The sequence below is a fragment of the Podarcis pityusensis genome, assembly GCF_964106645.2.
Source record: "Podarcis pityusensis genome assembly, chromosome: 10".
Lineage (NCBI taxonomy): Eukaryota > Metazoa > Chordata > Lepidosauria > Squamata > Lacertidae > Podarcis > Podarcis pityusensis.
Window position 1 is genome coordinate 7,817,009 of NC_138035.1, and position 24,865 is coordinate 7,841,873.

Below are 24,865 nucleotides of genomic sequence, written 5' to 3' on the forward strand. Positions count from 1 at the left end.
CTTTGTAAGATCAGGGTTCAACCCTGGAAGTATTTCTTTAGAAGGATCCGGAAGGAGGTTATGGGAAAGACCCTCCTATGCCCGAACCCATCCTTGGAGAGCTGCTGCCAACCAAAGAAGGCATTCTAGCCTAGAAGGAGGTTGTTGCTGCCATCAATACTTTTTGTATCTTTTAGATCTTATTAAGATTTAATGTGGAAACTGTTAATTTGGTTGTGTACCTTCCGATATGTTTTATTTATTGTTTATGACTATTTTTATTATATGTATTTTTTTCATGTTGTAAGCTGCCTTGAGGGACGCGGGTGGCGCTGTGGGTTAAACCACAGAGCCTAGGACTTGCCGATCAGAAGGTTCGAATCCCCGCAACGGGGTGAGCTCCTATTGCTCTGTCCCAGCTCCTGCCAACCTAGCAGTTCGAAAGCATGTCAAAGTGCGAGTAGATAAATAGGTACCACTCCGGCAGGAAGGTAAACGGCGTTTCCGTGCGCTGCTCTGGTTCGCCAGAAGCAGCTTAGTCATGCTGGCCACAGGACCCGGAAGCTGTACGCCGGCTCCCTCGGCCGATAAAGCAACATGAGCGCCGCAACCTCAGAGTCGGCCACAACTGGACCTAATGGTCAGGGGTCCCTTTACCTTTACCTTTAAGCTGCCTTGAGCATGGTTTTCACTATGGAAAGGCGGCATGCAAATACAATGGTGTATGCATGCATGCATCTATGTATGCTGTGGTCAAATCCTGCTTGCTGGTTTCCCGCAGGCATCTGGTTGGCTACTGTGAGAACAGGATGCTGGACTACACTGGCTATTGACCTGATCCAGCAGGATCTTACCTTATGTGCTACTTAATGAGGAAGACCACACTTCACCAGGCAGGGCATTCCACCAATGGAGAACCCCCACCAAGAGGGGGTGTCAATGAGTCAGTGCCAACCAGGCAGCACCCAGCTGTGGCACCACCAACAAGGGCCTCCTCTGCCAATTGTAGGGCGTTCTGAGATGGTTGACATAGAGGGTGGTGCTCTTTTAGGTATTTGAGTTCCAAATTGTTTGGGACTTCACAGGAGGAAGGCATGGGTTGTTGTGGTTTTAAAATTAGGAGGACCACGCACAGGAAAAGTAAAAATAAAGAACATTGCAATATTGAAAATATTGTTTGTCTGGAGCGCATGTATCATGTTTTGAAATGATTTCCTGGATAATATTTGCCCAAACAAGAGAAACAGGGATTGACTGGCCCAGGGAAGAGAGAAACTTCTGGTCTTTGATCTTGTATGCAGACTTCCGGTGTCCATCACACAACAAATCTGTGTAGGCCAGATGAAAGTATTTCAGCCTCACAGATATTGTACTTTACCATGATGGTGGATCTTAAAATTCAAACAAACTAGAGATGAAAATTTCGCAGAACCCAGCGCCCTGTATACGTGCATGTGTAATTTTCCTGCTGGGACATTTGGCAGGTGTGTTTGTGTCAGTGTCCTGTGTACATCTGGGGTTTTTAATTCCTTTTCCTTGGCTAGCCTCCTGCAAGTGTTCAAGCGCATAAATTCACAGCATAAGGCTTTGGGAAGCATGATTCATTCCCTCGATGTGGCACTGATGGGGTCTATACAGCAGGGGGCTCCAGTGACCTGTGATGGGGCACTATTCATTAGGGAAGGGAGCTGCAAATATATAAATCAACATGTCAGAGGAAGGAGCCCTGGCCCGACCCAGCGGGAATGTGCGATACATACAGATTTGTTCCACTCCACGCCATTTCACCTGTCGTCAGCAGCGTGTACCGCGCAGTAATCAATTAGGCTGACAAGATTCTCTACAAATCGGCTTAGCTCCAGCTCCTCCTGTGCCTTTAGGGTGTAGCACAGAGAAATGAGACTGCAGCTAAAGGGAGAGAGAGGGATGATCCCCTATAAGAAAGCAGCAGTTGTAAAACTTAGCACAGAGTGTTGCTCTACCAGCGCCTCTTAACAATAACAGCCAAATGGAGCCTCCATGTTCAGAGACAGTATACCTTTGAATGTTAGGGAGCAAAGACCAGGAGAGGGCTGTTTTTGTTTGTTACTACACTATGTATTTTTGTGTTTGCATATTGAAAACTGCCCTGTGATGATGATGGTGATGATGATGATGATGATGATGATGATGAATAATAATAATAATAATCTAGAGGGGCCTCTGGCTTGATCTAGCAGGGCTCTTATGTTTTCTAAGAGCTATTCAGGGGAACTGTTATGCTGGGGAGAGGGAAGGCTTTGGGAGACAGACCCAGGTTGCAAACTCAACATCAGTTAAAGGTTAGTTGAACCACCCTGATATATATTCACAGGGAAGGTGGTTGAAAAGTGGCAGAAAGGTGGATTTTTTCTGTCCTTTCAGTGCACACTTAGGAGGACAAGCAAAGGGGGATTCAAATCCTCGTTAGTGTCATCACAAACATTTCTTGCATAACTTAATTCACACTGACTATTCCCTCAACATAGGCGACACAAAATTCAACTGCGCAACCTCTAAGGAAACTAAGATTTTGGTTACACTACCAGGACTGGGGAGACCTAAATTCAAATCCATCATCCCTGACCACTGGTCCTGTTAACTAGGGATGATGGGAGTTGTAGTCCTAAAACATCTGGAGGGCCAAGTTTGGCCATGCCTGACCTAGAGCCTTTTGCATACAAAGCAGAAGCTCTACCATGGGGCAACAGCCCTTCTTTGACACCTGCTTTACTCTTTTCCACATTTTCCAGGAGAGAGACAGGACTCATCTTCTTACTCGGGCCTTCCTGTAAGATTTGCTTCCTGCATGCCTTCCATTTTCTACCTTTTCATCCTCATGTGTTGTATCTCTCTTTAGATTATAAGTGTGTGACTGGGCCTGCCAGTCCATAATCTTTCTTATGCACCCATTCTGCTTTTTGGTACTTTATCATACAGATACATCAATATCTATTATATTTATCTATCCATAACTACCTCTCGTTATCTCTTTTTTTAAAAAAAATAATATTTATTACTTTTAAACCTTACAAAAAGGAGAAAAGAAAAGAAAAAAGAAAAAAGAAAACACAAAAGAAAAAACAATACAGTACAATATATAAACAATACACAACACAACATTAACACATTAAACAAAACGAAAGCAAAAACAGTTCAAAAAACACACATCATACCATCTCAATATCCTCTCTTTCATTCCCTTGTTTCATCAACCTCCTCTCACCTCCCTTTTCGTATTCCATTTCTATTAATTATTTCAGCAAATCCTTTCCATCTTTCTCTATTTTCTGTCATATGATTATCTTAACATATTTTAACCTTATTTTCCATTAATACTATAATACTTATTTATACTTAATTCCTTAAAACATTTCTACTAAAGCCGTATAATTCCCTTCCAACATTTTTCTAACACTCATTAATTTTACATTATTTCCATATATAGATTTTAAACTTTTTCCAATATTCTTCCACCGTCTCTTCTCCCTGGTCTCGGATTCTGCCAGTCATTTCCGTCAATTCCATATAGTCCATCAACCTGGTGATCTTCTGTCCGAGGCTCTTAACTCTTTTCCAAGTCCCTTCTGCAGGTCTTCTTCATATTTATACATGCACTTTACTTTGTCTTCTCCTGATCTTGTTCTTATTTTCCTTCCTTTGATGCTGAAAAGTAGATCTCGGGGAAATTCCCACCTAGCAATGTTTTTATTCCTTCTCGACTAGTCAGCCAAATCTCCATAGTTAAAGCTAAAATTCAAAAGATATTTCCAGTCGTATTTCAAAGTTCCTCCAAGTCTGGCGGTCCCCACAACTCCAGTCTCCTCCTGACCCAAGTCCAGGTCCCAAAGGTCAATAAATCCCTGCATGAAGGGATCTATCCAACTTTCCTTCTCCAGTCCAAGCGGGGCTCCAATCCTCAAAGTCTGACTTTCTCTAAATTCAGTCATAAAAGGCATCAACTTATAGTCATCAAATTGCATCTGTGAGGCTGGGGCTCTCTCCCTCTCCACTTTTGCTACTTTAGGTTCCACAACAACTTTCTCCCCCACCTTCTCCTCAATTTGCCATGTCAAAGTAGGTCCCTGTATCGATTCCTGAATAGCTTCTGTATTAATATTCACCTTTTGTCCCAAATTAGTCACTTTTTGTTCCAAGTTATCAATTTTTATAATCATCATATCCGTCTTCTTATGGAGCTGTTCCAGTGAGTCATTAATCTTACATAATGCAACCACTAAGGCTTCTTCTGTCAACATTCTTAACGGTCCAAGGTCAATCCCAGATTCTCACAGTCTTATCTTGCAGCTGGAAATTCCCCCAGCTCAGCTCATGTAACAATTTCAAAGGCTTCCTCTAGGGGGAAACAATTTCTATTTGTATCAATCCTTTTAAGCACAGTTCAAGCAATAAAGTTAGTTTCAATTTTCAATTACTTTTACTCCTTTTTAAACGCAGAAGGAGACAATGGAAACAATGCATTTCTCTTCTTTAACTTACTGTCAACAAACGATCTATTCACAGTCAATGAGCATATCCAAAACTTCAGTCTTACTAGCAGCCCGTTTCCAGGTTCAGAGGGGTGGTAATTTGACTTTCTTCACTCTCTCCTGCAGGCTTACGCGGTCTAAAATTTCCCCCCTCTTCTCCTGCTTCAAAGGGGGGTTTGATGATTTTAGCCGATGGAAGCTTAATCCTTTATCAAAAGCTTTCCAAGACTTTAGCTTGCAGCCTCTTTGCTTCAGTCTATTTACAAAAGGGGAAGGCGGACTTCCTGTTTGAAACCTCCCCGTTTCAGTGCCAAATTAAGACGTTTAAAAATCCAATTTTCCGTTCTACTCACGGGTAGTTGTTTTAAGATCAAATTGTCCACAGGAAAAAGTCAGCGCTCTCCGGCAACAGCAATGCGGCTTCACTCCGTGAAAGAAGCAGTCAATTTGAAGCACCGCGCCACTCATCCCACGTTGCTCCGGATCCCCGAAACCGGGTTTCCCTGCGAGTAGGGGAGGCGCAAAAGGTGCCAGCTGAATCCCACGTTCACAGGCTTCTCCTGCCTGTGATTTTTTGTGGGTCCCCGCCTTCGCCGTGGCGGCCAGACCCTAATTTCCACGAAGCAAATTCCTCCCGATCAGAGGAATTCAGCCATTACCAGAGGCGCTAACCCACTAACCTCTCGTTATCTCTTGGCTAGAGATACTGGGCCCAGAAAAGGACTTCCAGAGCTTGCAATCCTTGCTTTGAAGCAGCGAAAAACATCAGAGGCTCCAAACGCTTCTGCAACTTCAATTAAAACAAGAGCTTGAAGAAGGACAGCTCTGAGGAAAACTGCAGCCATTATGAAAGGCTGCCCCAAAGCCAAAGACCCTTCTCTATGGGGGCCCCTTGAACTAGAGAAGGGAGAAAATTGGCTTTGGTCAGCACATCAAGTCCCTATTGCCCCTATCCCTTCTGGGCCAAATTTGGCAGGTGGGCTTCACATGATACGGTGCTTTGAAGTCCCCCAAATCAATGGATTAATTCAAAGTGCACACAAAGTTCTTTGCAAGCCCCTTTGAAGGATTTGCAAAGAGCCCTGCCCTCAGCTTTGAAATCCTGCTGAGCAGTAAGACTTCAGGAGCAGTATGCTTGGGGCTCCTGAGGCGCCGCCAATCAGTGGAAGAATTTATTTTAAAAATCCAGGAAAAGAATATGAACAGAAACAGAAACAGGAAGGGGAGAACAACTGAACCTCTTAAGAGCATTGTAACAACAAACGCAACTGAGTAAAGTAGAAAAATATACTAAGAATATCAAACAAAAATGGCTTCAGTATGGGAATAAACCTTCAAAACTTAAAGGTTTATCAATGGCATTGATAAACGCCATTATCAACATACTTAAAAAAGTACAAGTGCCATGCCTAACACCATCAATTAAGTATAAGAACTAAACAGTTGAAACCTCACAAGATATAAGTGAACATATTTGGCAAGTTTACCAAGTACCAGGAAACACCCGTCAACAAAACAGATAATAGAATATTTTCTACAATCACTGTGCCCAAAGTCACTAATGGAGATATAGCAATGTTGGGAGTCCTAATAATGGAAAAGGAAATTAATGAGATAATAGCTGACTTCATAACAAAGCATCAGGACCAGATGGGCTGAGTTTTTAAAAATCTTTTTCGGGAAAAAGCACTTACATTACGGGAAAATGATAAATAAGCCTTTGCAAATGGGAAATTTGCCAACATCATAGTCAGAAGTGATTGCAAAAGTACTTCCAAAAGCAGGAAAAGATTTGACGATTCCACAATCAGATGGACCGATTTCCCTCCTTAATCAAGATGTAAAAATATGGAGCCCTCTATTGGCAAACAGGTTAAACAATATTATTCCAATATGCATACACCAGGACCAAACAATGTTTATATGAAACAGAAAATTACAATCTAGTGCCAAGAAGGCAGTGGATTGAACAGAACTATGTAATAAACAAACAACTACCAGACTTTATTTTCCTGGATGTGGAAAAAGCCTTTGATAAGAATGAACTGGAAATTTGTATCAAGGATGCTACAATAAAGAAAAGAAACAGGAACTTTTAAAACATGGGTGGACTTGCTTTACTCTAAACCAATGCCCAGTGTACCACCCATCTACATGTATAATAATAGACAGAGGAACAGGGCAAGATTGTAATTTCATAGAATTTGTCATCGTTATTGTTTACACTCTATTTGAATACATACAGAATTGGCAGCACATGCACAATTCACTCTGATCACAGAATCCAGGAGGGAAGGCCTGCTTGCTGGTGCAGAATGGGATGGCTTCTGGTACAGAGCACACTTAATTTCTCTTCCAATCTTCCTCACACTTGTCATTCATTCAAAGGTCATTTCATTATAGGCAGAGACAAGCAGCCTTCCCCAGCCCTCTCTTTGAGCCTAAGGCCATACTACTTTGTGATACTCACAGAGATTGACAGGATTTCAACACTGGTGTGAACACTGCTAGGAAAGATAGCACCAGAGGCAAAATTGCCTTCACAACATCTGCATCAGTCTATCTGGCTAACATGCCCAGCCTGAGTTCAGCCACCTGGGTTCAAGGAATCCAATGCTTTGGGTTCCCCCACCCCCAGTATCTGGCACTCAAACATACTTGGGTGCCAGTTGTAGTGCTGGGATTATTTTCCTGATGTGAAATTTAGTGAGCCTCTATAATTTGTGTGTGGCAGTGCAAAAGCTCATTTGCAGGAAAAACACTAAGAGATGTGGGTGGCGCTGTGGGTTAAACCACAGAGCCTAGGACTTGCTGATCAGAAGGTCAGCAGTTCAAATCCCCGTGATGGGGTGAGCTCCCATTGCTCGATCCCTGCTCCTGCCAACCTAGCAGTTCCAAAGCACATCAAAGTGCAAGTAGATAAATAGGTACCGCTCTGGCAGGAAGGTAAACAGTGTTTCCGTGCGCTGCTCTGGTTCGCCAGAAGCGGTTTAGTCATGACCACATGACCCGGAAGCTGTATGCCGGCTCCCTCGGCCAATAAAGCGAGATGAGCGCCGCAACCCCAGAGTTGTCCGTGACTGGACCTAATGATCAGGGGTCCCTTTACCTTTACCTATAATTTGTGTGGTAGTGCAAAAGCTCATCTGCAGGAAAAACACTACAAAAAATGTTTGCAGTGGCCATAAGAGTGGTCTGCAGGCCACTGAGATCAAGGTACGAGCAACACATACCAGAATCCTGGGAATTAGGTGATCCTGGAGGGTCACTGCCAGCTGTAACGCTGCAAGATTGGATGCACATAGGCAGTCTATTTTTTATTTGCTTATTTAACAAAATTTATTTACCTCTTGACTGTAATAAAACCTCTAAGGCGTTTAAAAGAAATACAAGGATATCAATAAAAAAGGTAAAAAATGATCAACACACTTTATAAATAGTTAAAATTAACAGTAAAATAGATTAAACCATGTCAGCATCTACATGGTTGGATAGGTTTGCCTCAACAAGGAGGAGCAGAAAACAGTAGAGAGGTGTCTGCCTCATCTCTCTCTCTCTCTCTCTCTCTCTCTCTCTCTCTCTCTCTCTCTCTATATAATATCAGTATTTCCCCCCTAGCAAACTGTTACTGCTCTCTGAACTTCCAGGTTGTAGACTGGCTGCAAATATTGTACTTTTTTTTTTTTTTTAAGAGATTACCGAGGGAGAAACATGATACAGGTTTATGTGGAAAGAATAAATATTAAATGTAGGACTGTAATGGACAGGCAGTAGGCTGAAGAGCAGAAAAATTGCTTCACACAGTACGACTCAGTTTGTGGAACTCACTTAGATTCATACAATTGTAGAGTTGGAAGGGATTATGAGGGTCATCTAGTCCAACCCCCAGCAAGGCAGGAATCTTTCACCCAACATGGGGCTGGAACCCATGATCCCACTGACTGAGCCTACCCCATGGCTTCTTACTTTCTTTTTAACAAGTATTAGACCAGCTTCACCAACCTGCTGCCATCCAGATGTTTTGATCTACAACTCCCATTGGCCCCAGCCAGCACAGTTGACTTAAATTTTGGAGGTTTTCCTTGGCAAATGGGGTGGTGCGGAACTGCGGAGGCCAAACTCACTAAGGAAGTTGAGGTAGGATTTTTGCTCAGAACTAACCTCTCCAAAGCCGGTAGCCACAAAAGTTCAAAATGATCAAAGGCCTCATAACTTGGGCACTGAATGCCAGGGGTGAAGCAAAGGGTGATTACCACCATGCTTCCAGGTTTCCCAGGGCATCTGACTTGCCATTTGTTTAAAATATTTATCTTTTACAGTTCCGACCCTGAGGCACATAACGAGAGTCCAGAAACAAAAGCCCATAAAATCTTTCAGGAACAGAATGTGTATCTATGTTGATGGACTTTGGTAGACCCAGTTGGGCAACTCTTATGCTCCTTAGAGTATGTCGAAATGTCCTGAGTTTTGGCACTGGTCTGAGCCAATGGTGCCTGTGGAACCGTGTAGCTATTCTAAGAAGGCCCATAGACGGACTGGCCTTTTCCCTTCCTGATTTATGTCTGCTACCAGTGCAGATGGCTTCCTGCCGATCTTGCTCTACAGAACTCCCAGGCAGTTGTGGATTTCACAGAGTAAGCATTTCAATTCTGTCTTGCTCTCATACATTATTTCCCCCATGCTAACGACAGTCAAGTTACTGTCCTGTGAAAAAATCCATTTAGCTCTAGCGAGGCTGGCTGCAAAGCGGGAAATGAAGGGCACCGGGGAAGCCTAAGCTGGCACCAGGCGAGCGCGGGCACAGCCATCCGCTAAGCACTCATCCATTACCCAATCAGTGGCATTTCCAAACCCAGCGGGGTTCAGCTGGGGTCCTGCTGGGAAACAGAAATTAACTTGGAATGGAGGTAATTCATCTTCAGAAGCTAGTCATCTTTCTAAAGTGCTCCTTGGCAATAAAGGGGAGAGATCCAACAGCAACTTTGGCACCACAAAAGAAATGCTTAATGTGAAGCCTGGTGGTGCTCAAGAACAGAGTGGCAATCCATCTTCATTTTGCCCATCTTCATTTTGTCCACTTAAAACATAACATGACTGGTCAGACTGGTGACTGGGAGTGGCCGCCAAGACCATATAACACCGGTCCTGAAAGCCTCCCAGTACGTTTCTGAGTACAATTCAAAGTGCTGGTGCTGACCTTTAAAGCCCTAAACGGCCTCGGTCCTGTATACCTGAAGGAGCGTCTCCACTCCCATCGTCCAGCCCGGACACTGAGGTCCAGCGCCGAGGGCCTTCTGGCGGTTCCCTCACTGGGAGAAGTGAGGTTACAGGGAACCAAGCAGAGGGCCTTCTCGGTAGTGGCGCCTGCCCTGTGGAACGTCCTCCCAGCAGATGTCAAGGCAATAAGCAACTATTTTACTTTTAAAAGAAATCTGAAGATGGCCCTGTTTAGGGAAGCTTTTAATGTTTGATGCTGTATTGTTTTTAATATTTGGTTGGAAGCCGCCCAGAGTGGCTGAGGAAACCCAGCCAGATGGGCGGGGTATAAATAATAAATTATTATTATTATTAACATGCGCCGTGGGTGGCACTGTGGGTTAAACCACAGAGCCTAGGGCTTGCCGATCAGAAGGTCGGCGGTTCGAATTCCCACGACAGGGTGAGCTCCCGTTGCTTGGTCCCTGCTCCTGCCAACCTAGCAGTTCAAAAGCACGTCAAAGTGCAAGTAGATAAACAGGTACCGCTCCGGTGGGAAGGTAAACGGCGTTTCCGTGCGCTGCTCTGGTTCGCCAGAAGCGGCTTGGTCATGCTGGCCAACAAAGCGAGATAAGCGCTGCAACCTCAGAGTCGTCCATGACTGGACCTAACGGTCAGGGGTCCCTTTACCTTTACCTTTAAGTGACATCTATGGCAGCATTGTTAGGCCATGTTAAAGGTAGATTATCTTCCGTGGCCCCACCTAAAATCCGACTTGCATCACCACTGCACTGCAAACCAAATGCAATGCAGGTTAAGTAGCTACAAAGGAGTCTCCATGTAGCTGGAAGCCTTCAGGTGGCTTCCGGTGGAGCCATTGGTGGAGAAGCCCCTAGCAACCTCTTGTAATGCCACTGGCGTCTTCATTCACACAAGGAACAAAAAGTCACAGAGAAATTGTAGCATATTTCTTAGTCCTCTTCTACTGTTGGAAGCTGCCAGGTGTTTCTGAAGAGTGAGTGAGCCAATGGGCAGGCATGTGCCCAGGGGGGAGCGTGTGGGGCATGGAGACCAGACTGGAAGTCAAAACCCAGGCAGCTTTAGCAGCTGTCAGAATCAACAGCAAATATAGTCACAGAGCATCTTCTGACCACATGAAGGTCTCAAAGATTCCAAATTACATATTTGAAGGAACCTCCTACATCTGTTCAAGGCCTTTAACATCTGCATCTCAGTCCATCTGGCTGACCTTTTCTGGACTTTTTTCATGATCAGTTATTAAGGTCAAATTATTATTTATACTGGACAGATATTCTGTCAACACTGAAATGTCACCAGAGTCAGACAGCTGGCAATGAAGTATACTAACTACATATTTACTGTCAAGGGATCTGGAGGCTTCATGGTGTTTTCTACATTACAGGGCATATTGTATAGCCTTCAGTGCAAAAATGCAGGATTTGAGAATCTTAGTTTCATTTTTTTTGCAACAACAGTTAAAGTGAGTGGTATGTCACCATGAATAAACGGGGGGGGGGGGGGATAAAACCAAAGTGTCATTTTTTTGCTAGAGGTTGACGGCTTGTCTATACTACAGGTTTGCCATAAGTTGGGACAAAGTTTTAAGTTGGTCTGCGTTGTCTATATTACTAATCAAGGCAGGTGCAACACCTGCCGTTATACGATAAGAGGGGAACATGAAAGAGGTGCATTATACTGGACCTAAGGGACATTCAATGAAGCTAAATATTGGGAGATTCAGGACAGGCAAACACAAAATACCTCACATATTACATAGTTAAACTATGGAATTGGCTTCCACAAGTTGTAGTGGAGGGTTAGAAATGGCAAAAGCTGCCCCCCCCCTATTTTTCCACATATCCCTTGAAAAGTAAATGTGCATCTTAGTCTTAGACCTCCCAATAAAACTGGCCACCCAACAGATTGATCCGTTATGCCTATAGATGGCCATGGTGGCAGTGGTGGGGTCTCAGGTGAGTAACAGCATGCTTGGAAAAGCAATGAGCTCCCGACTTACTAGGTGGTTGGTTGGTGGGTGGGTGGGTAAGGTGACACCGGGGCCCTGGCGGAGCTGCTCTGAACCCTACAGTCCTGCTTGATTATTCTACTGACTACATCCATTAAATCCTCTTTACAAATCAAGAGCTCATATATATATCTGAAGTATATCTGAAGGAGCGTCTCCACCCCCATCGTTTTACCCGGTCACTGAGGTCCAGCGCCGAGGGCCTTCTGGCGGTTCCCTCATTCTGAGAAGCCAAATTACAGGGAACCAGGCAGAGGGCCTTCTCGGTAGTGGCACCCGCCCTGTGGAACACCCTCCCACCAGATGTCAAAGAGAACAACAACTACCAGACTTTTAGAAGACATCTGAAGGCAGCCCTGTTTATGGAAGCTTTTAATGTTTGATGCATTACTGTATTTTAATATTTTGTTGGAAGCCGCCCAGAGTGGCTGGGGAAGCCCAGCCAGATGGGCGGGGTATAAATAATAAATTATTATTATTATTATTATTATTATTATTATTATTATTATTATTATCCCACTCATCAAAGCATCTCAAAGATTCCACAAATTTTGAATCTTCAAGAGTGCAGCCATGTGGTCATGTAAGTGTGCAATCTTTTAAACTCAAAAGGCGTTATTTATTTTCTGCCGCAGAAAATAAGAGGGAGGTTTTTTTAATTGGCAGACTTCACATTCCTTAGATGCTATTTAGCACCAACATGTTAGAAATGAACACTGGGACCATAGCGCTTGTGCAATTTCACCTTTGGTTTTTCTTGGCAAAATCCTCCCTCTCAGTTGTGCCCAGGGTGTGTGTGTGTGTGTGTGTGTGTGCTTCAAAAGATAACTTATCTAGCTTTGTTTGAAAAGTGATGAATCTTTTGTTTGTCTCTGCAAGAATTTGCTGTCGGATTGCACATTACTTGAAAAACAAAACCCACAAAACAATTAGGTATAATTATGTGCCTTATGAGCTAGGAGGAACTTGGAAACCTGAAGCTATGTAGTAGCAGATGCTCTGCAACTTGTAGACTCGCAGAAGTCCTTCTACCAGCCTTCTACTTCACATTGAAAAGTACTTGGAAAACCAGAAAAAATGTAAAGTGTGAACAATGTAAACTTGTGCTTGCAAACATTTTTCATGCAGAACCCCTCATTAGGGAGCCATAGCAGGGTGCCTGAAAACTGTGGCTTTAATGGGAAACCCAGGGTTCCCACTGTCCAGTGTATGGAAAGGCCCTTATGCATGTTTGAAACTTGACCACAGCATCAAGTGATGGCTTCTTTGTGCAAATGAGCTATTAGATGAATCACTGCCACGAGAACTATGATATCACCTGATGCCAACTCAAACACAAGTTTTCAGCTGAGAGTAAGACATTTCACGTATGCAGCTGACAGTCATCAAGAGATGAGTAATCGACTGAATGTGTGACGCAACCAATGTTTACTCTGGGGTTGGTGCCGCTGTCCAGCCTCTTCCTTGATTTCATGCACAATTTCTTATTTATCTCAGGCAATTTTCCAAACGAGTGTATCTCTCTGCATATATATATGCTGTTTTATGTTATGAGCATTTTATGTGACTGGCAAGAGTTCTGGTTTTTGAACAATTCAGAGATATACAATCAAGCATCAAAGGAAGGAAGAAGAGTTTGGATTTGACATCCCGCTTTATCACTACCCGAAGGAGTCTCAAAGCGGCTAACATTTCCCTTCCTCCCGCACAACAAACACTCTGTGAGGTGAGTGAGGCTGAGAAACTTCAGAGAAGTGTGACTAGCCCAAGGTCACCCAGCAGCTGCATGTGGAGGAATGGGGAAGAGAACCTGGTTCACCAGATTACGAGGCTACCAGTCTTAACCACTATACCACACTGGGAAATGGAACAAATGAAGAAAGACTGAGGGTGGTGGTGTGGAAGAGGACTCTTGATTTGTGGGTACCCTCCTCTAACTGGTTCCCAGTCTACCATGGAAGACATCTGTTCTGTATTTCCCGTCACCCTCTGAGAACTTCAGATGAGATCGAAATTCACAACTACCAACAACAGAGCACAGCACTGATTAATTATTGCCTTCACTAACCAGCAGGATACTCCTACAACTGGATGCACTACTGGTCATTAGAATCGATGGCAGGACGTTGTGGCTATGGGGTTCAGATCAAGAAATTGAGGGCAGAAATATCAATACCTGCTGGTGAAAGGTTAAATCTCAGAGTTTTGAAATCTAGAGCTGATGGATACAGATTACTAATATTTCCCTTTGGCACCCAATACCAAACACTGGTCGAGGCAGGATAATGACTTAGGTGGGCATCCGTTCCAATGTGGTTAAGGCAGCTCATTCATTCTCAGAATTTCAGGCTTGGTCTGAACCAAGAAACACCTTTAATCAAATCTAAGCAGTTCCCAGCAAAACGGCTCCTGGATGCGGACAAGGGGATGAGAGCAGCTACACAGATATGGTTGAAGGGGTAAAAATGAAGATTTATGAGCACAATATTTGCCTTGTGAAGGCAAGCTTGTCCATGCCGTTGGGCTAATTAAAATAATCCATCACACAGTGTGTGTCTGAGGCCAGGTCAGCTGAAAAGCTGGGTATAAACCAAATGTCAAGACGTGCCGATGGAAAAGCATATTTGTATGTGAATATCTGTGTGTGAGCTTGCACATGCACATCTGTGTGTGTCAGTACCAGATTGTGAGAATGTTTTGTTGGTTTTACTGCTCTATCTACAGTGTTTGATAAATAACACTCCAAAACAGTTGCAATGATGCTACAACAATAGCTGCAATGCTGTGTGCAGAAGGCCTTCTTTTCTACTTAAAGGATCATAGAGACATAGAATTGTAGAGTTGGAAGAGACCCTGAGAGTCAGCTAGCTCAACCCCTGGCAATCCAGGAATCTCTGGAACCTGACCCTGCAGCCTCTAGCTCTGGGACCAGGTCACTGGACAGGGGAAATGATATATTTTGTTCCATCCAAGTTGCACTGGGTAATATGTCCAGAACACTGGAAAACACTTGTGTGAAACTGCACAGGCATTCCCAAAGGTTTGCCTGCCCTGGGTCCAAAATTAAGGAAGCAAGCAGGAGAACAAACACTGTAGAAAGTAACAGTCTCCAAGTCCAGCCTCTTCTTGAAAGTAGCTTCCAGTTATCCTGGCCCCAAATCATTTAGGGTTTTATAGAACAGAACAAGCATCTTCAGTTGTGCTCAGACTGAAAGGCAGGGTAATTGCTATTGTCCATTTGGTCCATAAAGTGCACACCAGTCACAGTCTGGCTGCCACGTTTTGCACTAGCTGAGGTTTCTGGACACTCTTCAAGGGCAGCCCCACACAGAGCACACTGCAATAACCTAAAGGAAGAGATGATTCAGGCATGAATCACTGGGGCCAGATCCTCCCCCTTCTCCTCCACAAAGGGTTATAGCTGGAGTACCAGCCAATGCAACCACTTGACCCTCCAGGAGTAATGCTGGATCCAAAATACCCTTCAGGTTGTGAGTGAACCTAGTGCTTCTTTTTCAACCAGAACAGGCTTGCCTACTGCCCTTCTGTCTTGTCTGGATTGAGTCTCAATATTTCAGCCCACATACAATCCATCAGTATGTCCAGGCAGTCTAGATTCAGTCCAAGTCACAACTAAAAAGAAACATGCCTTTCCTTTCTTGCACAGATTCATGAGGAAGGTATTTCCCCCTCCTTGGGTTAGCTCTTATTCTGTAGGGAGCCAGCAGAAAGGTTTAGAAAGATTTTGCAGGTCTCATTAACACACCTGTACTATGTTCTGCATGCTCCCTATTGAATGTACTTGTAAATTATCTATCTTGGTTTAACAACAAGGTGCCAAAGAAAGCACACAACTCTTTTTTTAAAAAAAAAACCTACCTAAGTTGACCAAATAATTGTAGATGGAATACAAAGAATAAAACTGTACTTGTAAATTAGCAACAACCAGTGAACATGGTTGCTTTTAAATGTGCTATTTTTACACTGATAGTGCAATTATTTGCTGTGGGTATTCAAATTGGGATCAATGAGAGGAAATGAAGGCATAAACACCCCAAATAAATTTGCATTTCTCCGTTTGCCCTTAATTGTGGGTTAACCTCAAACTATGCCTGTGATTGCAGCCAAGTTACCCCTAGTCTTAAACAACCTCTTGGTGTCTCAGTTTAGCCACTAATAATTTACGCTTACACATACATATATAAGGGTGCAAATATATAAAAAAGCACTTCAGATGAGACTGAAAATCACTACATTGCACAAAGTATTATCTATTGATCAGAATTTTCACTCGTGTCTCAAAGGTCACGTTCACCCTTGAGAAGCATGGAATGCACAATTGATCGGCTACGACTGCAGCCTAATAGTTTCTGATTATGGCTGCAAATGGACCTGAAAGAAAACTCATTTGTTTATGGCACTAAACAACAAAACTCGCTTGGCAGCTCTCCGTGGCCATTTGAACATCTCTCGTCACCAACATCCATCTGATTAATGTACAGTAATTTGACAAGATGAGAACAGTATGCCATCGCGGCTGGTAATGACATTTTCTTGGGAGAGCCACAAGTGATCTCCCCCAGAAGCGAGAGAGAAGGCCAATCCCAGGAATGGCCTCATTATCATAAGCAACTCATTATGGCAGAAGCAGCTGTGCAGGCAGCCTTCAGAATGAGTTTTACTGGGCTATCTGCTATCATGATGCCTCTGTCAAAAATGCTTACATTCTACCATGTATGATGAATCTGGAAGGAAGGCTTCTCAAGGGCATATTGGAATCGCAACTTATTCTAAACAAGCATGGGAACATCAAGCATTGAAGCTTCACCAGTGCCTTCGCGGGGAGGCCCCTTTCTGAAATGCTGCCGCTTTCTTACCTGCAACAGAGGCCTCTGCACGCCCAGCATCTTCATGGTGTCTGCGCTGGCCAGGATCTTCAGTGGCTCAGTTATCTTGGTGACGCCTTCGATTTCCTTGTTGATTTCTCCCAGGACTTGGCTAAGAAAGATGTTCTTGATGTACATGGTGAGGAATTCCCGGAGTGGGCACTGCTTAGTTGGGCTGAGTCCCAAAGCGTGCTCAATCTCTTGAATAAATCTGAAACACATTAAAGCAGGGGAAACTCACTGTTACTATGTTTGCCAAGTCAAATGGAACTAGATTTCAGCTAACCATTTCCAGACGTTTTATGGAACAAGGGGTGAATCCTTACCTTATCTTTCAGAAACATGCTCCTACTAGAATTGAAAGAAGTCCGTTTATCTTAAAAAGCTTATCATTTGTTCAGCTCCCATTAAAACAGGGCTGGGGAACCACCAGCCCATGGGCCAGATGCCTTTGCCGTGGTGTGGCTGCTGTCGCATGATGACAGTTTTTAGGAGCCACAGGTGAGAGCTGAGTGCAGGGTGGGGACCAAAGGTGGACAAACTATTCCAGAAGGAGCATGACATGACCCCCACCAGAGGTACTACCCCTCTGCTAACACCCCATACAATTTTATAATGTGTAGTTGGAGCCTAAAATGGCATCAGGGATGTGGGTGGCACTGCAGTCTAAACCACTGAGCCTCTTAGGCTTGCCAGTTAGAAGGTTGGTGGTTCGAATCCCCGCAACGGGGTGGGCTCCCGTTGCTCTGTCCCAACTCCTGCCAACCTAGCAGTTTGAAAGTATGCCAGTGCAAGTAGACAAATAGGTACCACTGCGGCGGGAAGGTAAATGGTGTTTCTGTGCACTCTGGCTTCCGTCACGGTGTTCCATTGCGCCAGAAGCGGTTTAGTCATGCTGGCCACATGATCTGGAAAGCTGTCTGTGGACAAACACCAGCTCCCTTGGCCTGAAAGCGAGATGAACACTGCAACCCCATAGTCGCCTTTGACTGGACTTAACTGTCCAGAGGTCCTTTAGCTTTACCTAAAATGGCATCATTGGACAGAGAGGGTTTATGGAATTACTCCTTGGATACACTGGCTTGGTGCAAGAGGTGGGGGAATAGTTGCATTAATGGGGCACCCAGAGGACAGCCAGTGCATCAGAACAGCCCATCACTGACTGGAAGGAAGAAGATGACAAAGCTAAAGTCCCTTTCAATTACTTGGCAGCCGCAATTTGTGGCTGACATCCTGCATATGGCTGAGTGGGTCCAACGTGACATGCAGGTCTATGCGGGAAATTGTTCTTAAACCATTTCATCAAGAAAAGAACCATCCAGATGTAAATTTCCAAGGGAATCAAACTCTGCTCTCAGCGGTCCCAAATGAAACTATCTCGCACCGGCAGAGGAAAACGGAGGAAAAACCCATAAAGGTAAAAAGCCCTGTGGGGTGTATTTTCTCGGTGTGAGAGAGCAAGTCATATGGCAAGTCGAGGATGGAAAATTCCCTTAACGCATGGTAATTACACTTATTTAACATAACAACTGCAGTGCTTATTCTTGTAAAATGCTAAGGAGATTTCTGCAAATCAAAATGCAAAGCAAGGAACATTTCTGGGTTGCTAGACCATGGCCCCAGTTGATGAGGGGAGATGGGGGGGGGGTCCAAAAACTTAATGAAGCTGAATGCGGGAAGGGGGGGATCTCTTGCCTGTTCTCATACTGCTATGAAATGCCTGAAGAGAAGAACAGGGTCTGGGAGGAAGCCCTAAAAATGCAGGAGGAAAAGCTGAAAGCTCCATCTCATATCCAATTCAGAGGCAAGCGCTTGCCGAGTGATATACAAATTTAACTTGTTTTATCTTTCTAGGAAAGCATTCAAGGTGATTTGTGACTACAATTAAGCAGTCCCTCTAGACAGAAAAGCACTTTAGGTAAAATCAGGTGTCTCTCTTCTCCTGATTCTCCCCCCACCCCCAAATGACAAGTCATTGTATTTTTATTGTTACTCATGTAACAACTTGTTTCCGAAAACTTAAGTAATTTTAACTCCCAACTTTATTGCCTAAGCTAGCCTGCAATACAGATTTGTTAAGGAAACGGATGACTTTTGCATCTTTTGCAAATTATGTCAGTCTTTTGCTTTTTCTGCTGCAACACTTCTTATACAAGAGATGTTTAAAAACACTGTTTTGCTAAATTATTGTAAAAGCATATTGCAATAATAAAGAAAATATGATAGCCATCTTCAAATATCTCAACGACTGTCACATGGAAGAGGAAACAATCTTGTTTTCTCCTGATCTGGAGGGTAGGACACAAACCAATGGATTCAAGTTACAAGAAAGGAGATTCCAATGAAACATATGAAAAACTTTCTGGCAGTAAAAGCTGTTCAACAGTGGAATGGTCTCCCTTGGGAGGTTGCAGACTCTCCTTCCTTTGAGGTTTTTAAGTAGAGGTTGGATGATCATCTGTCATGGATGCTTTATCTGATATTCCTGCATTGCGGGGGTTGGACTAGAGGACCTTTGGGGTCCCTTCCAACTCTATAATTTTATGATTCTATGAATTCCTCTTCTATCCCAGCACCAGTAGTTTGATATAGCTGCCAACTTGATCATACAACTAGGTTTTATGAGGCCAGTGATGTTCTAAGTTTGTTCCAGCAAGCCTTGTAGTCCTTTGGGATAGTTATCAGGCATTCTGCAATGACCTCAGACAACCTTATGTGAAAAATGACCTGTTCTCCATCACTAGAGCAGGCTACTCTGGGCTGTAAGCTAGGGTTACCAGATGTCCCCGGTTCCCAGGAACAGTCCCCGGATTTGCAAATCTGTCCCTGGATAAATTCCGTTCCCGGAATGTCCCCAGATTTGCAAATCTGTCCCTGGGAAACGTTGCAGCGGCAGCCTCAGCAGTCCGGAGCCAGCCTGGTAGCGCAGTTGGCTCTGGCTGACTTCAGGAGCTGCTCACTGCCATTACGCCCGCCATTTTTCCTCGCCGGAAGTCCCTATATGATGTGTTGTGCACAAGACACATCATATAGGGACTTCTGGGAGGCAAACTGGTGGGCACCACGGCAGCAAGCAGATCATGAGGCCAGCCAGAGCCAACTGCACTACCAGGCTGGCTCTGGGCTGCTGACTGCTGCTGCTGCCACTGCTGAAGGGGAACCGGGGACATCTGGTGGTACAGATCTCCTGCCCCCTTTGTTTTGACTGATCGGGGGAGGCTCGGGAGTTGCGGGAGGGTGGCCATTGCCCAGTTTTTAAAAAGAAGGGCTTTGCACCTTTATACAATATGCATGTGTGCTTGGGCCCAGGGTATTTTGCCTCACCATCCCCACCACTGGCTCCCTGTTGCTACTCAGCTTAAAAAAAAAAAAAAAAAAGTGTCCCGGATTCATTGAAAAAATATCTGGTAACCATACTGTAAGCCGACCTAGTTTACTGTGTCCGCCTGAGACCACGCTGTTCCTCCTTCCTGGTCATGATTGCTTTTGTTTCAAGAACTTGCGTTTTATTCTGCTTTTATCTAGTACACAGTTTCAGTGGCTTTGTGTTATGAGACTGCTTTTAGCAAGGGGCAGAAATTGACACCATTCTGAAGCAGGGACAGCCACAAAAATATTTTCAGAAGTCATCCTCTGGATGGCTGAATGAGCCTAGGAGATCTTCCTACTGAAAGTTAACACTTCTACGGAAAGAACCAAAGGGCAGCTCATACGATCCCTTACCCTGGAATAAAAAACCTTGAACATAACTTCAGCTTTTGAACTGCTTACAAACCCAAGAGACACCCTTTACCTGTATGGTGCTGTGAACAAGACTATAACTATTATCTATGGCAGATAGCATTTAACATTCCCTAGCGTAGCAACCCCTGCTGGCACCTTGGGTGGACCAAAGTTCTTGAGCTTTCCTGAGGAAATCAAAGTCGTCAAGCTTTTTTTAGGGCAGCCGCCAATTTGTGCTGACCATAAGCCAACATAAAACACTGCTGCCCTACAGACCCCAGCCCAGTGTGGGTCGTTCCCTCCTGGCTGCCTTCGCTTCTGCCCATACCCTTCAACGTGTGTGGGATGAAACACTCTGGAGTTCCTTGGTTGTGTAGATAGAAGTAAAAGTATTAACTTCAGGATAATGCTCCTTTCATGATCATGATTAAGTGGATTTACAAACCCAGAATATCAAGGAGTTCTGCTTTTTATGGAAACACGATAGTCCTTGGCATGTCTTTAAAATATTCTGTCAACTCATGGCCCTTGAATGGCTGCAGCTGAGTCCAACATTGATCTAAGCATTTTATAATGGCTACGTCCAATCCAAGAAGTGCCAAAGTGCTAATGGTCCCCTTTGTGTAGAATGAAAACAGCATATTGCTCTTTTTCTCTTCCAAAAATACAGCAGCCATTTCAAGTGGACAAAGCTGCATTTGGCAAAACTAAGTTGATGAAAGCTTCTTTCTCATCCCATTCCTACACCATCTCCTGCAGCCTCCCTCCCTATCTTGGCAGAAAAGATATCTTACTGAAGCTCTGAAAGTGTCAGAGGATGCCGACGATTAAACATGCAGGCAGCTTAATGCATATAATGAACATAAAGCATCCACCTTACTGGATGCGCCAGAGATCATTTACTACTGAAGACACAGTCATTGAGGAGGTACTAAAAGGAGAAATGCACAGCATTTGAAGAGGGAAACTAGACACTAGGGAATTGGGCTACAGTATTATCACTTATTACAGAACAGATATTGCTTTTAAGAACAAGCTGGTGACAAATACTTCGGTGTATGGAAAGATAAACCATTCTGTCTGCACTGTGTGCTCCCAAATCTCCCCCCCCCCCCACTTAGCAGCTCTCATTCTATTCAGCCTCCAGCTTTTCCTAACATAACGCTGAAAGGGAACCAACAATTCTCTGAATTCAACACCTTGCTTGAAAGTTGACCATGTATGCTTGCAACCCATTTTGGGCTGTTGTGGATGAGCTGGCATCCATGTGGATCACTCTCTTGGCTCCCTCCCTCGGTTGCAGTACTAGGACTTTCAGCTCAACTCTTCCCACAAATTCCACCGCATGGTTTAAACATATAGATTCTGGTTACACAGTTCAGAAGTTCAATGTAGAGCGTACAGGCCTTGGCACAAACCAAGACGTTGTCCCAACACCTGGCACACCCCTTTGAAGCGTGGGATGGGCACAGACATTTCTCCTCCCAAGTGATGGGTCTGAGCAAGCAAGAGGGCACTTCGTGAATAGGCTGGGTTTACGTATGCCACCACATCCAATGGGATGTCCTTGGAGACAGGGTCTGAGTCTGCCCAGCTGACTCAGAGTGACCCAAGCTCACACACACAACCCTCCCCCCAGTTGCTGGGGCAACCTCACTCCCAGGAGGTGGGATGGGGCTGGCTTACTCGGCTTTCCCTCCTCTGCTGGGACATCCGCCACCAACAGGACAAGGAAGTTGTCTAGTGGAACTACTCAGATGCTCCCTGCCAACAGTCTCAGTGCTCCCATCCCATTCCTCTTCCCGCTCTGATTAATCCTGCCAAGAAATCCCCATGGGGCTCATAACATTCATACAACGTATGAAATCAGGCCAGACCAGAGGTGACTACTACTCCACCATCCAGCCATGATGGGTATAACCAACTTCTTATCCAAGATGCATGGGGTACAGCACACAAGACGTATCCCCACAGCTAACCTGTGAGGTAGATAGGAAAGGAGAGATCAGCTTATCTAAGGCTGCTAAGAGATGTTTATGGCTAAGCAGGGATTCAGATACAAGTATAGTCTACATGGGCTGATAGTAATCTCCAGGGTTTCAGACAGAAGTCTCTCCTTGCCCTACCTGGAGATATCAGAGTTTGAACCCGGGGCCTTCCACATGCAAAGCGGGTGCTCTACCACTGAGGTACACCTTTTTCCAGGTCTCCCTGGTCCACATGGCCTACATCCAATAATTTGCCCCACTGAGTGTCCAAGACAAACCTGCTGGCAATTTTTAATGGGTCCAATGATGTTAGATGGTGAACAGAACAGAAAAGCAACTCAGAATGCTTGCAGTCTATGTTAGACTGGGGACAGAGGAGTCAGGGATTGATAAAGGGTAGAATGCTATATTTTATAATATATATTATCGATACGCTGCCACCTCCTTTTGTAATATGCTTGCTCACACATGTGTGAAAAAGATTTCTTTGAAAGAGAGGATTGAGCCAAGTGCTCAGACAAATCTAACACTTAAAAGTTTACAACTTGAACTTTTGACTATTTCTCTTCAAACTAGCTTCAAACTGAAACCACTTTGATTTTTCAAGGGCATTTTCTTCCTTGAGGATGATTTTCCTTATGTGAGAAGGATGCATATTATTTTGAGTACATCTGTTTTATTAAATTGCTGTTGCACTCCGTATTCATTTGTGCTTTCTTTTTGTAACTGTTGTTTTCTGATTTTATCCAGTGGTTGGTTGGTCGGTTGGCTATTAATTAAACATATATTTCACATTTTGTTAGCAGTACTTCTCTCAAGTGCCCTGAATAAGGAGTAGAGCTGAGGTCAGGGAGATGAGATCAGGAAGTGGCAAGGTAAGGCTTGGCTGTTTTGAGAAAGGCCCAGGAAGCAGCAGAAGGAATCCAAAGACTGTGGTGTTGAATGCAAGCTGCCAATATTCAGAGGCTCAGTGATGAGCCCAAGTTGCGTATCTAAGAGTTGCTTTAAAGAAACACTAAACTATACCCAACAGTCATAGTAGTATAATGTGTCAAGGCAACTGCTGCAGTAGAATTAATCCATCTTTCTAGACAAATCTCTAACTACAGCCATTCCTTTGACCAGGGGAGTGCTGAGCTATCATATTATTAGCAACAATAAACAACTGTAATGCATAGAACAAAAGTGGAGCCTGGGGAGCAACATGAGATGGCAATTCTAGCTAAACTGAGTAGCAACTAAACTCAAGTGCTTTGGAGCACTGAGGTTTTCAAAGATACAAACTGTCATCATCATGCAACTTCTAAGACAGCAAGCACGCTACAAGAAAAAACACAATGCCACACAGAGCACAGATGTTAATGGGAATAAAATACAATGAATCTTTCTTGGGCTGCTGTGCCCAATATCAAGTAAATATTTGACTGAATACGCACAGACACAGATTTAACATGAAGAGGGTTTAAAATAGGGTTAAATAAATTCATGAAAGGTGAACAGTCAAGCACCTGGCCTGGCCAGGCTGGTAGAAAGAGAGAGGGCCTCACTCCTTCTAAGAGCTGCAATGGTGCAAGCAATCACTGAGGAGCTATTTCGGTCTGAACCTCTCAATCTTAGAAGTAACTTCCGTAATCCTAAAGGAAAAAGTGAATGGCTGTACTCACAGAAAGTGATCTGGTCCACCATAATACTTTCTCCAAAGCCTAAATAAGTGTTTGAACCAGTGCCTTCCATACCCAAGTCCTTACACCACACTGGTCTATTGAAGATGTCAGCCTTATTAGCTTCCTCTTACCTGTAGCTTAATGCTACCAAAAAATGTCCCCCACAGCATTGCCAGCAGATGGCCCAGTTCCCCTCCCCATGCACTCAATTCGTTTCAGTTAGCCTTAATGAGAGTCAAGCACATGCACTGAAGCATGAAAGGGCTTCATAAAAAGAAGGAATTGGCTCGTGGTAAAGCTAGTTTTCGGTCCACTTCTCCTACCATAGGAAATATTCATTAAGAGGCTGCAGCCCAGGTGCCAGAGCAAATGGCTTCTATTTTAGCAGCATTCCTCCTAAGACTCTTTGAAAGTAGCGTTGGAGGTAGCTTCATTACAGAAGTAATGGAGCCTGCACAGAGAAATCAGTGCCTTGCGACTTTAGCAAGATCCAACCTAGATATCCCACCCTCCTTTTGCTACAGACTCAATTCCTGCCCCCAATAATAAATAATAATAATAAAATTGCCCTCTGCACCATCACTGCACCCCTCGGGTGACTGGTATGATTCAAGATGGCAGTATCAAGGATCAAATGGAGGGCTCAAGACCAATGGTGGAGAAACTAAGAAAATGAGACCATAGGCTTTTTAATCCTTCAGAGATCTTGCATTGCCCTAGTTATATTATTGTCAGTAAACACCATTAAGAGGAAACTTAGCGCATACAAACAAACTGGTGATTTTTCTGTAGATAACTGGCAAATATGGAGAAAACTGGCAAAGCTGCTGTGCAACAGGAACCTATTCCACAGGCCAGAAGCAGCACAATTGTT

At 44.1% G+C, this 24,865-nt stretch overlaps 1 protein-coding gene across 1 annotated transcript in view; it reads right to left on the bottom strand.

Moving 5' to 3' along the window:
- EXOC4 (exocyst complex component 4) overlaps nucleotides 1-24,865 on the bottom strand; it is a 349,341-nt gene that overhangs the window by 63,802 nt on the left and 260,674 nt on the right. Inside the window, exon 11 of the mRNA XM_081022722.1 lies at nucleotides 16,608-16,827. Within this exon, the coding sequence (XP_080878848.1) occupies nucleotides 16,608-16,827 (220 nt within the window). The remainder of the gene's footprint in view (nucleotides 1-16,607; nucleotides 16,828-24,865) is intronic.